The 17368-nt window shown below is 36.1% G+C and overlaps 1 protein-coding gene across 3 annotated transcripts in view; it reads left to right on the top strand.

The window, feature by feature from the left end:
• LOC131435076 (oxysterol-binding protein 1) overlaps nt 1–17368 on the top strand; it is a 69887-nt gene that overhangs the window by 37526 nt on the left and 14993 nt on the right. For all 3 annotated transcript variants that reach the window (XM_058602580.1, XM_058602579.1, XM_058602578.1), the window contains 3 exons: nt 4903–5091; nt 5180–5438; nt 5514–5673. In XM_058602580.1, the coding sequence (XP_058458563.1) occupies nt 4903–5091; nt 5180–5438; nt 5514–5673 (608 nt within the window). The remainder of the gene's footprint in view (nt 1–4902; nt 5092–5179; nt 5439–5513; nt 5674–17368) is intronic.

The raw sequence follows: 17368 nt of genomic DNA, 5'->3' as shown, positions 1-17368 counted from the left end.
AACCGCAAAAAATCGAATACAATGTTTTTGCTTTGGCTGCAAGAAGCAACACCGCAGAAAAAATAGTTCGGTGATCATGCACTACTGCTGTCATAGCCACGCGTAAAGTCGGAGCGAATACACCTATTTTCATGGGGGTGTCATAACCCAATATAACTGAGAAACAGTGATGGCATTTCATTAGAGTGATACACGCTGGTGTAAGATTTATTTCTACACTGGGGATGCAGCAAGCGAACATCACACAAAAAGAAAAGCGCACTTCTTCTCAGTGTCGAATAGACCGATTTTGAGTGTGTGATTGTGTTTGAAGAAGCTGGTGCGAGTGAACTACACACTCTTCGCATGACTAGCTCTCACGTACTCTCGCCTAAATACACCCAAGTGATCACTTGTGCGTGCTAGTGCGAGAACACTTCTGTGATTTGTTTTTTTTTTTTAATTATAGAAGATAGCGCTGGCTTTGCTATAAAAATCTTTTTCGCAGCAAGGAAAAGCAAAATTTTAACGAAAAATTGTTCAATATGCGTAACCCATGGTTCTCTTATGCTTTCCGTACACCAGAGCGCTCACCGGCATCTACATTTCGATGAAAATATTTGCGTACACCTCAGAGAATTTGAGAGCTCTGCACTAGCACTTTGGTTTGTTCCAGTGCTAGAGGCAAAAGAAAATGAACGCGCGCTCTAATGATGCGTACATACTCTATATAACAGTGGTGTATATGTGTGAAAGAGAAGAGCTCTCATTGATGTCGTCAGTGCGAGGGAAGAAATTACACTTGCTTCTTCGTCGCACAGAGGAGATGGACATCTCTGCTGAGCAATTCCAGAAATTGCGAGTAAAAAAGATGGCAAACTCAGGATCAACTTTCTTCAGTTTTAATGAAATTTGGCGGAAGTTTTCAGAATAGCAAACCATTTGTTTTGCTCGGGTGGACAGACCAGTTCGACTCAAGACTGATTTTTAAAAAGAGCGGATGTATTTTTGCATCGTTGTAACTCGGAAACTATAAATTGTACGAAAATGGTGTCCAAGAAAGACGGGTAGGGAATCAATTCGATACTGTTAAAATATATACACACAAAATAGGCGTTCTAGAGATATTAAGTCATGAAAACTTGGTGTTTTCTTTTGCACTTTTGTAGCTATGATCAGGCAACAATTCATCCGTTTGAATTTTTTTTAAAGAGAATCAGGAGAGCTAACACATTTAGGTTTTGTTGTAATATCAGAAGTTCTTAAGCATAATACCATTGCAACACCACATAGTAAAGGACCATGTAATACAATCGGTGGTAATTTAAAGCGAATGGCAGGGCGTAAAACTTTTGCAAAACTACATGAACGTCCTATTTTCCGCTTGACGTAAATTCAAGCATGCCATTATTTCTTTTCGGTGATGGCACTATATTACACATACATTAACATATGAAAATAGTTTTTGGGCCTATATCGATGTAAACTTCAGCTAAATTAAATGTGATTTTATCTTTACATGCTTTAAATTGTAAATTTAAGTGAATTTAGACGTTCCTTTTATGTGCATCTTTAAAGACTTAAAATTAAACGATTTTTTCTAAGTGTGCATGTAATGGTTATAGGTATATCAACAACAAAAACTACTCATATAAGAATAACAATGATGTTGTACTTAAACAGACTAGAAATTACAAAGTATTCATAAAAACGTAAACTCACGATACTACATTTCGATGCAGTAATTACATTCCGATGCAGTAATTGACTTTCAAAACACTTCACAATCGATTCTAACCGTACATGGCCATTGCATGACTGGATGATACGATCCTACTATCACTAAAATTACATAACAATCATTTTAATGACAAACAGTATGGTATATAAAATTGAATATTTAATGTATAGTAACTGTTTTCGTATGTCTAGAATTGCACTTAAACAGTTTAAACAGCGTAAGAAAACAAAAACTCGTTTTTTGACTTTTATGTATCAATATCTCGAGAACGGTAACATCCGTCCTTTACAAAAATCATACTGAATTCGTATATAAAGTTTCTAAATCGAAGTATGTGGAGTCTGATGACTTGCTAATAATTTCTAGAATTGCTCCTGATGTGATTGACAAGAAAAAAGAGATTAATGACAAACTGATCACAAATGCGAACATCGAATCCTCTGTTTTACATTCATGTTTGCTCTTGGCTAACCGGAATTGCGATTTTTCCATAATTTAATCTCGGTTGCCGGAGCGCATTCTACGGAGCGGTCGGCCGAATAGCAAAAAGTCGCAGGGAACCAAATCGGGTGAATTCGGTGGTTGCATTTCGTTTCGTTTTTAACCAAATATCCACGGATAACGATAACGGTGACGGTGCGTTATCGTGGTGCCCACAAATCTGATCTTTTTAGACGAATTGTCTCATAACGTACTCAATAAAACGTAACTTTTACAAATGTCCAGGTATCAAGCTGCTGATAAACAGAATACCTGTTTTAATCCAACATTAATGCCTTATTAATGACTTTCTCATATCACTCGTATGCTCACATATAATAATGACGTATTCTTCGATATAATTTTCATTGTTTTTATTTTTAAAGTAAACAAAAAAAAATTGTGCATCAACTTGTACAACCTACAAAATAAAACAGTTGTACTATTGCCGGTGCTTCTAAAATCGGAAACCAAGATAATCAGACTCGCTTTGTTTGGCCTTCGCATCTGAAAATATTTTGTAAAATTGCATCTATATTGATGTACACATTTGGAGCAGAAAATTGAGTGTAAAGTTACATCAAACACCAAAAGATAAATTTGATCATTATGTAGTGAAAGCCCTGAAAATGTTGCCCAATTGGCTAGAAGAACCAAGCATACCTCGCTTTACTTGGCCATCACTGCATTCACTTATAGCGCTATCTCTATGAAAACAACCTCGACCGAAAACTAACACACACCGCTTCACAGGTCTATCCTTGCTTATCAGCTTTACCGCCAACCACTGATTTGAGATTTTGCTTTTGTCTCTTTAGCTGCCTATGGGGTACATCAGCGTCATCATCTATTAGATGATCAGTGACGACTGTGATCTCGAACACAATATATTGAAGATAAATTCGATTGACTTTCAATGATTTGTTTTAGTCTTGTTAAGACGTATAGCCGTCTTGAGCTAATTCCCTTCCTCAATATTTTGGCTTAAAATGTTTACTAATATGCGTCGAACCAAGTCTACTTTTCATCTGTAAGACCTAATTTCGTGGCATATTCTCAAATTTTCGAAACTATCATTTGTAAAACGAAACGTTGTAAACGAAACGTAAAATTGGGTGAAGCTTCTGAAGATCCTTATTACACCGCAAATTTATCAGCTGGCGGGGGCAACGATTATCGCGGACGTTATTTTTTTTTGTTCCGATTATATAGTTTTTAACCTTAAGGTCATTTGTCTCTTCGATCCAGAAAATTTTCTGAACCGTATGTACGGGATTGGGAATCGACCCCAGGTGGACTGCGTGAAAGGCATCGACTAACCCATCACGCTATACCCGTCCCCTTGCGGACATTATTTATTGTACGCACAGATAGACAAATGACTGCAGAAGTACAACAACACCTGAGGAGCTGCACGAGTGACGCACAAGTTTTAACTCGTTACGACTTATTCATTTTGAAAGATATGGCTCTTAATGGCTCTTATTTATCGAATATGCCTCGTACATTACCCAGCAGGACCCATCACTTTCAGCACCAACAATGACTTAGCGCATTCCGAAAACAACATCCAAATTTTGTGAATTCGACGAATGCTTCAAATTTCATGGTCAATTCTTCCCAAGCTTTGCCTTCATTTTTGCCCAAACATTTTCAATTTGATTGGGATTGCTTGGAGAATCCAATAGTCGATTTTCCTGCACCAATGTTGCTTCCGCCAAAGCAATTCAGGGTTATTTGCACAAAGTTTAGATTGCAACTTCCCAAATTCTTTTTCTGAGAAACATCCTCAAACCCCTAATTCTAAGATGATGATTTCTGGTTCACTATTTTCGAATGGAGTTTAATAAACATATGTCATGTTTATAATAATTCAAAAATTCAAGATGGCGAATTAATAATTACTAAACTTACATGTTTGTAATAGGTATGTTGGTTGGACCTGAAAACGTTGTTCGAATTGAATTCTATTCAAAATGATATACCTACTCGCTATGTGCTTTAAAATATAGTCATATTGTTCGATTTGTTTTAGAGATTTCAACAATCCAAATGTTGTATCATTAGATTTTAAAAGGATACCAATCATTGAAATATGACTCCAACTAAAAAGCCTGTTAGGCACGCTAACATTTCATCATCGACTGCTTGGCTACAAACATTGTCAACATCGTGCCGCACTTACACGTCATGTACGTTTAAAAAAAATACCATATTACATGGTTTCTGATTTTCGAAACTCTATATTTCACTATACAAAAAAAACTTTGAATCTAGCTTTCTAATACTTATTTTGTTGTATTCTTTGTAATATATTTTGTTATGATTAAATTATTTATTTGTCTAATGAAAGCACCAGATTCCATTTTTTATTACGATATTTAGAATTTCTTGTCTCTTTACTCGAGCAGTAAAAGTTATTCAAACATTGTATGAGACCAATTGTTTCTGCTTCATTCAGTCGATCGTGTCAAATTTGGTGGCTGGTTGTGTATATTTTTGCTATTATTTTAAAACTAGGTGGTGGAACTGTCACATTGGTTATTCTTCTTGTAATTATGCTTTTTCTATCCATTTTGCCACAGTAAATACCCACAAGGACTGGAACCTAATACAAACGCTGTTTCTTTCTCTTTTTCTGTCTATTTCGCATGTGTTTCTTCATCTATACTAAATACGTTGTGCTTCAATCGATCCATCAGATATCAAGCCGAGATGGCACACACCTGTCGCGGCACAATATCCCTCCATGGAGCCCTTATCCATACCGTGGATTCGTGTACATTTGTGATATCGAACGGTGGGACACAGACGTTCCACATTAAGGCAGCCAACGAAGTCGAACGGCAGTCCTGGGTGACAGCGTTGGAGTTGGCCAAAGCCAAAGCAATGTAAGTGTCCCTCGATCTGCTCTGGTTTCCGATAACTTAATGGATATCCTATCAATTTGCACACGCTTTTGTTCCGCCTTTTTCGCAGACGGGCAATGGAGAGCGATGAGGAGGAAGAGGACACTGCAGCCAATACGATACCTAGTGAGGAACTTAACCTAGTTGTAAGAGAGTTATCTGTGCGATTAGAAAATCTAAAGACGTGCTACGACCTAATTACGAAGCATGGTGCAGCCTTACAGCGGGCCCTATCAGAGCTCGAATCCGGCGAAGATTTAGCAAGTAAGACGAAAATAGTCAGTGAACGCGCAACGCTGTTCCGGATATCCTCCAATGCCATGATAAACGTAGGTGAAAATTTGATCCATTGGAAATACGAACAACATTTAACGGTGAACTATTTCGCTTTTTTTTTTTACCAGACATGTTCCGATTATTTACAAACGGCGCAAACACAGGGACATAAATGGTCTAGAATGTTACAGCATGAACGTGACCAGAAGCTTCAACTGGAAGAGATGGTCGAACAATTAGCCAGACAGCATTCCCATCTCGAACAGGCGGCCCATCGTCACAGACCGAGTGAGTACAGATGTTCAAATAATCGATGCACAATCGCAGTCTACAAAGAAAGAAAAAAGCTCCCCGTTTTGTTTAGCATCCATACATATTTTATCTACATGCGTTCGTATAGAACTTTGCACTCGACTAAATTGAATTATTATCAATTTGTACTCGTCACTGCATATGTACTGATATGTGACAGGCCCGTGAGATACAAGATTAAGTTGCGTTCTCAGGGGCTGCTCGAAATGTTCCTTATTCGAATTCTCTGTCGGAAGTTCCTACCTAGTAAAAGTGAAAACTACTAAGAGGTTCGTATGTTTAAACGTGATATATGGAGTCGGATTCGTTGGATTATTAACAATTACTTATTCAAATCCACATTTTTAACAAAGCAATTTCAACGGATTTTTTCCTCCGATTTTTATACATTTCAAATTCTATTGTTTGTTGTTGTTTGAAATCTAAAATTGCATTTTTATCTACTTTTATCTTTCTTTGATTATGATAAGCCATGGACTACTTTGGCTAAAATATTTTAAACTATAATTAGCTATTTGATCAATTATACAATAAAAAACCCTGAAACAATAAAAAAAACATATTGTCACGTCAAGCGTTAATCTGTAAGCACAAACGTCGTGTGGTCACTTGACACGCATTATTTATTCAAAACACAAAAGCTTTCTTTTAGGGCTGACAAAGGACATAACCCCAACAAATCGTTTTCTAGCGTGTCCGTGGAGCATTACAAATACCTTGAGAAACAGTGTAAATGACGCAGCGAATAAATTGGTCAACAGCTGCTTTGCGTCTATGTAATCGATTATTGTCTAATGGAATAGGTTCATCGCATTGAGGCTAAATTTGGGTGTAGATCCTCAAATAGTTGCGCCATTAGCGCTTTCGTTTTTTGTCAAGCGAATAACTGATGTTACTCCGCGCGTTCGCTGCGGCAAATCGGTTTGGTTTGCAAATTTACTCATTCATTCATATGAACACGTCATCACATCAAAACAAGTTCCCGGTACATGTGCACTCTACAACTAGACGGCATGTGATGAATAACCTTGAGCTCAACGCACCAACGTATTCGAAGTGAAGAAGTAATGACTAATGATTCATAGTTTTAGGCTTAGCATTTTCGTAACATGGACAATAACCAAACATTGATAGAACATTAATAAAATGACCTGTTGTTACTAATTATAGGTTACTTAACACCTTCTGAAGTAACAATACTCGTGGAAGAATCCGCTGAAGCATGCTTTACTCGTGGACTGCTCTCTCTCTGCTTGCCAGTATTATCAGTCATGATTTCACGACCATCATCAAAACCAGTTCTCAATACAGAAAACAGCTTCTGACCGGTTTGTGTGGTTTGGTTGCTTGATTATAGACAACAACATCGCAACGTAGACTGCTACACTGAACGAAAACAAACAGCACGATTTCAAAAGGACATTTTTCAAATGATTCAATATAATGGTAGAGCTGTTTTTTAAACATTACAGTTAATTCTAATACTTTGCAACCATAGCAATCAACGTTACCATTATAGATTAGAATGTAGAATCAGTTTATTCACTGACAAAAGGTGCTTTAAATTTTTTCTCGCCGAAAATCTTCTCAGTTCCTTCATACGTCTCATTTATTAAAACTATCAATTAGAATGAGGTTTAAGAACTGAAGTGAACAATTTGTATCCCATTATATCACAACTCGTTTATTGAAAGTGGAGTAATCCGCAAAATTACATGGTAACTCTATCAATGAGATAACTATTGGTACAATAAGCCTTAAATAACTAAATTTATATTTTAAATTTTCGAATAATCTGATATTTTTCAAACAATTTCCTTGAGATTTTATTTGTTTGCGAATTAAAAAACGAAGTTTGGACATGATGGATTTTTTTTCAATCTAAAATGTAAATAATTTGTAAAAAGCAAACAGTGATTCGGACAAATGGAAGGTAAAGTTAAAAGTTCCCTTAAAAGGAAATATTTTCCACTGGGACTCCACTTTATGTTAATAATAAATTGCACATCAAAGCTTAAATACATAGAATCTCAGCGGATTTTGTATCAAAATTAAATGTGCATTTCTAGTATTATTATTGCCAGTGTATATTTGTTTCTTGTTTTCCGCTGAGACTAGTTGCGTCTACTACCAGGGGGCTCCAAACTGAAGCTTTTTGGTGTGGGGGAGCGTGGTGGGCATAAAAAAAGTTATTTCAGTCAATGCTTGATTATGATGCAGTACAGTGTTTACAGGGGAGCGGGTTATTTCGCCAAAAGTCGTTTCACCGAATGCCATTTCGCCGAGAGTCGTTTCGCTGAATAGGTTATTTCGCTGAAAGTCGTTTCGCCGAAAGGGTAATTTCGCCGAAAAGGTAAAAATGAAATGATTATCGTAAAACGTGATCCATAAAATTCATTCAACCGATTATGTGAAGTTCATAGAAAATATCTTATAAATATATTGTGCAAAAGTCTTAACGAATGTCCCCTCTATATCATAAAACAAACTTATGGAATACATTAATGATCATTATGTCTGAAAGTCATAATTCGAACTTATGACTTTCGAAGATCATTTTGTCTGAGTGTCTATATAATTTCTTCGCTCATATTTCATCAACACGGTGCATTAGGGCAAACTGGAACTCAAAGTTCAAATTTTTAAGATTTTCATTGTGAGGATTTGAATCACCACAGTAGCAAAATAACATGTTTTTTTTTTAAAGTTACATCATCAATCCATTTTCTTTTCTTGTTTACTATTCACTAAATTATCGGTTCGACATGAAAAATATCGTAAATACTCCAGGGCCGCTTCTACAGAGGGGCAGTGGGGGCACGTGCCCCCGGGCCCACGTGCCCCCGAGCCCACGTTCTTAAGGGGTCGGTGGACGTTAAGGTCGGTGGATGGAATCCACCGAGCAAACAAAAATAATCTTTCAGTTAGTTAGGTACATAAATGAATCTTGCCCCCGGGTCTGTTAATACGTATAATCTACCCAGAAATACTCTATTGTAATGCATTCTCCCACGAATTTCTAGGTTTTTTATGCGATTTTTCAAAATTATGCCATTTTTTTGAAAGAATTTTCTAAGTAATGCAGTTTTTATGCAAATTTTTAAAGTTATGCGTTTTCTACGCGAATTTTCAAAGTAATGTGTTTTTGTATGCAGTATGCGTATGCGTTTTTGTAATTTCAGTTATGCGTTTTTTAAGTGAATTTTCAAAGTAGTGCGTTTTTGTAGGACTTTTTTAAGTAATGTAACACAGAAAGAAATATAAAAATAAATAATGTTTTGATTTTTATTCCATTCGATTCAAGTCTTGTAATTTTCAAACCACACAATTTTACATGTTCTTCTATAAAAATTTGTGCAAAATATGACGCTCAATTTATGTGCATCTTATAGGATGTAAAATCACAACAATTTTTCGAACAAATCACCACCGCAAGTATGAAGTCTATTAACCTATGGCGTTTTTCATTGAAAAACACTGGTGGCGTGGATTGCTCTGGTTTTGCACTTTCGAGCAGAAATCGCAATGAAATACCGTCAGAATGTTGCATTTCTGCTCGAAAGTGCAAAACCAGAGCAATCCACGCCACCAGTGTTTTTCAATGAAAAACGATACTAGTAAGCATGTGAAATCTGCCCCCAAAGGGAACTCATCTGGTTATGCCATAATTGAAAGAGATTGAAGAGAAATTGTTGGAGATTTCAAACCAATAAGCGCCATATTCACGGAGCTAGGGTGGTTCTATTGATTTTCATTTCATTTAGTTTTCAAAGCAACCGCTCTATCGAATTAACAAAAAATCAGAGATGTTCTAGACATTGTCTGAAAGGTTTACATTTTTTTTTAATTTTTCGAAGATGTATTTCTTGCATTAAAAATACATAAATATTTCGAAACTTATTTTTTCACACTTCCGATTTTGTTAATAGTCTGGATATGAAAAAAAACATTTTTGAGTTTTTCTAAAAAGCACAACATTCAACCTTGCGTCTCCATTCAAGTTCGATTAGAAGTAAACGTATTGTGCATAACTATTAGAACTAAGAACGCATGGTTTATTGTTATAATTATTTCAAATTTTTCTTGTCGTCCACATTATAAAAAAGCACGTTCAAAAATTATTTATTTTTACCTTTTTTTATAAATATAAAAAATAGGTATAGAATTCGCTCAAACTTTAGAAAAAAATTCGGAGGCCGAATGTCATTTACCAATCGATTCAGCTCGACGAACTGAGCAAATGTCCGTGTGTGTGTGTGTGTGTGTATGTATGTGGGTGGATCTCTGAGATGGCTAGACCGAACGGAGATATCGAAATTTCGGTGTAAGCGACTTTTCCCCTATTCCAGCAGTAGAAGTTTTGAGCGCTGTCTGGCAAAGAAATGCTTGGGACCAACATAAAACACGATTTTTAATACTGTTACATACATTTGTTTCTAAGTATCAAAAATACTGTGTACAGCATGATATTTTGCCTCGGACCGATTTTAGCACGGTTCGTTTTTGGCAACATAACCGTTAGAATATGCCATATGTAAACCAGCAGAATTTTGAAGTTGAAAGCAATTCCATAATTATATTGATTTAAACTACTTACAGCAATAAATGCTGGAAGAACATAACAGTCATATACCATTCGAATCAGTTCGTCGAGATCAGAATTATGTTTGGTTCCGACCTCTGGTTCCGGAACTACAGGATGATATGTGAAACGAAATTAAAACTGTGTAACTCACTGAACACTGAACACTGAACCGATCTAAGATTCAAACGAAATCTAAGAATCATCTAAGATTCAAATGAAAAGTTTTAAGATTCTATAAAACATCTTGTTTTTCAGTCAGATCCAACTCCCGGTTTTGGAGATACAGGGTGATTAGTATAAAAATGTCTATTTCACATAAATTAATCAGGTTTATCGGGTTAGCAGATTTGGATAGTCGATAACCCAATAAACTTATTTCATTTTTGGTTGTATTCAGTTTTCGTTTCGGAAGGCACCCAAAAATTTAATTCGCACTAGGATTTCTCAAAGATGTCTACATTGATTTTCAAACATTTTGAAACAAATGTAGACTATACAGCTACTCAGGTAAATTTGTCTGACATCGGCTACACCGAATTTCGAATTCCGGTTCCAGTATCGAAAGCTCAATCGTTTTCTCAAAAAAAGCCAAATCGAGTTTTAGAAAAAAAAATTCAAATTAAAATAAATTCAATTTTATCCAAAATGACTTCCGATTCTAGGATTAAAGGATGATGAATTTTTGAAATTTAAAGCGATATAGAAGATGACAATCCCGAAAAGCTTTAAAGTTGGACTCAAAAATATTGCAATTTATTCGTCATACGAATCGGTTTGGGTTATACTGGTTCCTGAATACAGGCTCTGGAAGTACCTTAAATAACCGTAAACTCTAAAGTGGAACTTACTTCGACATATCATACAATGTTTAATCGATTGTTACACTTTTAGATTCAAATTCTATCCGATTTGCAGTTTCGACATTACAGAGTAATGAGTGATTAAAATCGCAAATTGCCACTTAAAACGACGGACATTATAATAATGTCATGAAAACTGAAACACCGAAGAATATTCATGCAAAAAACACATGCGGATTGATAAAAAAAAAGGTATCATCTCACTGCTAGGTGGATTAAGCACGTTTTTACTAAAAACTCCACAGTAGTGCTAAAATCAGAAGTGTGAGGAAATGTGTTTTAAAATTTTGGATTATTTCTTATGCGGGTAAGCATATGAGATTTGCACTTAAAGGGAATTCATCACGTTATACCATATTCGAAAGAGCTTGAACTAGAGATGATTTTCCAAAAAATTAAAACCAATAAGCGCCATATTGACGGACCAAGGATGGTTCTGTTGATTTTCATTTTAGGTGTTGTCAGAAAGGTTTACAATATTTTTGAAGTTGTATTCCTTGCATTAAAAATGTTTCAAAATTTCGAAACTTATTTTTTCAAACTTCTGATTTTGTTATCACTCTAGATTTATAAAAAATTACAAATTATGAAATCTAAGCACGTTCAAATTTTTTTTTATTTATGACTAAAAACTCCACGGTGGTGCCAAGCCAAGATCGGAAGTGTGAGAAATGTGCTTTAAAATTTTGGAGTACTTTTTAATATACGAAATACATCTAAAAATTTAAAAAATCTTGTAAAATTGTTAATCTTTCCGACAGTACCTAAATAATCCCTTTTTTTAAATAATCAAATAATTTGAAAATATAGAACCACCCTAGCTCGGTCAATATGCCAGCTAAGAGTCAAAATGTTGGGAAAACTATCTCCAGTCCAAACTCTTTCAAATGTGATTCTTATTATTATTGCTTTAGATGAAGCGAAGCTGCGGTAGGTCGTGACAGTACTTGAAAAGCATCACAGAGTGGAGACGATTGGATAAACGCAGTGTGTGGAACAATTTTGTAACTAATATTAGAGGTTGTGAATGAGCTTTGCAGATACGCCATATCAAGTCTATTATTTCGATTCTGGTTCAATTTAGACATCGATGATGCTAAAGATTCTAGTCATCATTCTTCAGAAAAAAAAAACAAATTGTTTATATCTAATCGTAAATTGAAATCGCGCGAGATAGTTGAGGCCGTAAAGATATCATAAGGCAGCGTGTCTACAATTATGCATAAACATGCGACCATTGGAAAGCTGTTTTCAAAGTGAACTCCACGTTTTTTCACAGTCGATCAAAAACAACAACGTGTTTATGATTCAGAGCAGTATTTGGTCATGTTTATAAGTAACAAATCGGATTTATTCCGTCGATATTTGACAATGGATGTAATATGGATACACCATTTCATTTACGAATCAAAACGATCACCATATTAGTGAACTGCAACCGGCGAATCAAGTCCGAAGTGTCCAAAGGCACAACATTTAGCGGTGAAGGTTATGGCCCCACTATTTTTGGATGCCCAGTGTATGATCATCATCGATTATCTTAAGAAAGAAAAGACAATCAATAAGCGTTGTTAGATCATTTGAGTGCAAAATTCAAGGAAATTATGAGGTCGTTCCTCATATTTCGAAGAAAAAATCACTACGTCGCTAAAACAATTTTTTGACTGATGTGTTGTAACATATCAAATCTATAGTATAGTCGCCCTTTACGACATGATCGCTGGTACCCAGTGTTTCTATTCCTTGCTGATTCTAGGCTGATTTTTTCCGGACAAAAATATTACATATATCAATCTCTTGAAAGGCTCCAGTAGTAACGTGCAAATTTCATCCAAATTTAGAACCAAGAGTCGCTAAAACTCGATTCCCATATGGTCTCCCTTTTTTGCGATTTGCTCCGAAAAATCCAACTTCCATATCTAGAAATCCAATTTCCATTGAATTTGGTTCTATTAACAGTTTTCCGGTACTTTACCGTGAGTGTAATAATCATAATAAAACGTTAGTTAGTTGAATTAGTAGTTAGTAAAAATATCGATGAGGCCGTATGGCTCCACATTCCCCACGTACCATTAACATTTATTTATAAAAATCGCGCACCAGACGGCTACTGAATCGCAATGTCTACACACACACCAGTTATTCGTCTGAGATTCAGTTGCACCCATTATGTACGACAAGCCGCACTCGGCTGCTTGATGCATGCAGCATGGCTTTGTGTTTGTATAGCGGCCTTCTCGGAAAACAACGAAACGTATCGTACGATGATGCCTAGGAGGTTCATTGTTTTATTTTCGCTCAACTACTAAGCCACACACCATGCTGTCATGCCACATGTTGTCCAAAGCACACTGCAGACGCTACGTTAGTAATAACGCGAAGGTTTTATGAGAGAGGTTCTTTTGCCGTGACACATCAGCGACAGCAAAAAAAATTAAAATTCATGATACATGGATTACTGTAACATTGACATTCACTAAAAAGAACAAAAAGTTTCATTCATTCTAGTTTCTAATAACAAATACAGAAGTTCTCCCATAACGGTACGGTTATAGTCTAAATAAACCTTAATACTCTCACGAGATCGACAATACTACCAGCCGAACTCGCCTCAGTGTCAGTAAATAGTACCACTCGCCTGCTAATCAGTCGCTATGTCAGAAACACTCAGTATACGAGTGAAGAGTCGGGTGTAGTCAACACAAAACCGGCAACGTTACCGAAACAAATCTTTTTTTTTCGCATTTTTATTAGATATAGTAGACCTCTCATAATTGTTTGAGCATTTAACCTTATTTAATTTGATTCGCGTTGTGACGTCACACTGTCGCCAGCTGTTCTAATTTTGTGCTACTTTGACGATGAATTGACCTAAACAAAGGTGCACGAATGTTTTGCGTATAATCAGTGCTACTGACACGGGACAATGGTTTCCGGTTTACCTTGGTAGGTTTGTGTATGTAGTTGACCAATTTGTGACTGCAGATACGTGCTGGGATTGGGGTGATATTTTTATCATATGTGCTACAAAGTGACAATTGTATAACAAAAAATGTAAAAAAGTAAATTCGCGCGTAATCAGCTGAGGGGACCTATCTAGGAAAAAGAAAAGTGCGATTTCTTAGCTCGATACAGATGAGGGTAATTGAACAAGTGTCTCGTCAAATGAGCTGCTTTGTGGACTAACTTATGTATTATTTCTGCTGAAATCATTCAACAAAATACTCACCTATGTGAAACGTTTTTCACGGCCACATTTCTAAACACAATATCGGTTACCTATGAAAAAAGTGAAATATATTTGTTCTTCGTACGAGACGATACAACGACAATGCTCCTACCGAAGCGGTACCTAGAAGTAAAATTGCTTGAACAAGTGCACACGATCTTATTATGGACGCATGGAACAGTAAATAGCGTTTTTTTTCTATGTATTTATCGTTTTATTCCCTGATCCAGATAGCCTTTATGCTTCAACCTTCATCCGTCTGCACGAGAACTATGTGTCATGAAACGCTGCGGTATTATCCGATCAACGTGTCACGTGAATTCTCGTGCAAAGTGTCGTACGTACTCTAAAAGATTTGACAAAAGATTCTACATTTTTTTCCGAATGCTATGAAAATATAAAATGTTGGATCTGTGTTGCTCCAACCACAGTTTGGCGGTAGCATAAGTTTTAAAAATGATAATCAAATACCCTCCGTGTAACTCCAAGTATTGAGCTTCACCATATTATTTTGTATAGGCTGTTGCATTCTCATTTAAAAATCGAATATTGATGTAGCATTATATTTATACTAAATAATCCGGTGTGTTTCATAAGTATAAAGGATGTTCCGGTTCAAGTTGCCATACTACTAAAGGTTCATTAAAAATATGTACAAATGAGAAAGTCTAAGAAAATCTTCATGAAAAATCATTTTGTTCAAGATGAAGATTAACTAAATAAACTGATATTTTCAACGACAACTGCTACAAAATTATTTAACAATGACTGTTTTTCGAGTATTGTAAATTTCCTCTTAATTATAAAGCATTTCAATATGCGTAGAATAAATGTTATTAAAAGTCTTATTTTGTCGGCAAAAGAAATGTTACTGAAATTCCTATACATATAAGTTTGATTAGGTAATGGTAAGGCTGAAAATGCGATGGAATCACGCATTGTTTTGCTTGTGTATGTGTTTTCAAGGTATTCTTCATGAAAATCAATATAGTTTGCAAGCGATCGAACCGATTTCAGAAGCACTTTTCCTACTCCGAAGAAGATATCTTCGAAACATGCATTACGAACGCATCATCCGCTTCTTCAGTCGTCGAAAACCGTGCACAACGCGATTTATTTTTGACGTGTGGGAACAAGAAAGTATTCGATATTTTGAACGTTCAAAAAGACACGGTGTGTGAGAGCTCGCATTGTCGTGGTGATAATAATTCTTTTTAGGCGGTTCATTTTTTTAATGTTTCCGAAACCTTCACGTAAACAAATGGTTTTGTACTACTCAGAGTTAATGGTTCTACGTGGTTTGTGACGATATGGCAGGTTTTCCCGAAGTAATAGACGATTCGAAGTACTCCATGCGCGAACAACTTTTCTTTGAATTTGGCTCATACGGTTGACTGTTACTTAGTCCCGAGCTCACATTCAAAGACCCATGATTCGACGCCCGTCACCATTTTATAGAAGTCTTATGAAGCAGATATATCTGAGTCTCACGGAAAGTCGTTTCTCTTTCGAAATCAGGCAGTTTGTATTTGATAGGTCGTTTGTTCGTTTGCAAAAATACGGACAAAAATGGGTCATCTAAATGAACAGGGTGCGTCACTCTGCTTACAGATACTCAGTGGCGTACCTAGGAAAATTTGCACCCGGGAAAAAAAGTTCAATTAGAGAGCAAAAAAATCCCCAGAATGGTTTTCATAGATTGACCGAAAATTCAATGACATCTATAATCTCACTGTAAATCGGGTTGATCGAGCACTCAGAGACAGCTTTAGCGTATGCCAAATCCTAAAACTTCCGAGCCAACCTTGTATCATTTGACATTCGATTGCTGAGATTGAGGATATTAAAATGCAATTCGGTGATCTTAGTGACTTATTTGATTGTCTTCTTTCTTTAATACGAATTTTTTCAATCAGTTGTAGGGAATAACATGTAAGGGGAAGGGGGACAAAGCGGGGTTTTCTTGATATCTCTTCTTGTTTATGGTGACAGCTACCGAAAAAAATTAGAATTTCGTTTTGAAACACCCTCGAATTTTACCACGCGTTTTCGTCAATTTTCTTGTAGAAGTGTTATATTTATGACACTGGCATTTTGTTTCGGTGCGTCATTTTAATTGTTCAAAATTTTCAATCACACATAAGGTATTACAATCTATACTGGAAAAAAATTTCGTTGTATTCCATAGTGTTCTCTTTTGCGCTTCAATAACGTAACACATGGGCTGAAAGGCCCGAGCCTAACAAAGAGAACACGATTTCTTCGCCTCAAAATTACCTCTATTCATCAACGTAATCTCCAGTCAAATCTGGCGAATACGGTGGATGTAGGATCAATTCGAAGTTCAATTCACGATGCGTTGTCTTGATGAAACAAATTTTTTTATTTGCCATATGCGGTCGATTCTTTGCAATTTCAGCCTTCAAACGCTCCAATAACGCTATATAATGTTCACTGGTAATGGTGTTTCCTTTCTCAAGATTCATTCGGGCGCTGTAGACGAAGTTTACCAATTGCTGTTCACTCACATGACGATCGTTTTGATTCCGGAGTGATGTGATGAATCCATGTTTCATCCATTGTCATACATCGACGCAAAAACTCCGGTTTGTTACGTTTAAACATGGCCAAACACTGCTCAGAATCACCAACACGTTCTCGTTTTTGGTCAACAGTGAGCAAACGTGACACCCACTTTGAACAGAGCTTTCTCATAGTCAAATGCTCATGCAATATAAAGCCAACACGTTCTTTTGATATCTTTACGATGTCAGCTAACTCATGCAACTTCACTTTTCGATCATTCAAAACGATTTTGTGGATTTTTATGTTTTTCAATATGCGTAGAATAAATGTTATTAAAAGTCTTATTTTGTCGGCAAAAGAAATGTTACTGAAATTCCTATACATATAAGTTTGATTAGGTAATGGTAAGGCTGAAAATGCGATGGAATCACGCATTGTTTTGCTTGTGTATGTGTTTTCAAGGTATTCTTC

The sequence above is a fragment of the Malaya genurostris genome, chromosome 3 (genome assembly GCF_030247185.1).
Source record: "Malaya genurostris strain Urasoe2022 chromosome 3, Malgen_1.1, whole genome shotgun sequence".
Taxonomy (NCBI): domain Eukaryota; kingdom Metazoa; phylum Arthropoda; class Insecta; order Diptera; family Culicidae; genus Malaya; species Malaya genurostris.
Note: the sequence above shows the minus strand (reverse complement) of the source record. Positions and strands in the feature narration are given on the sequence as shown.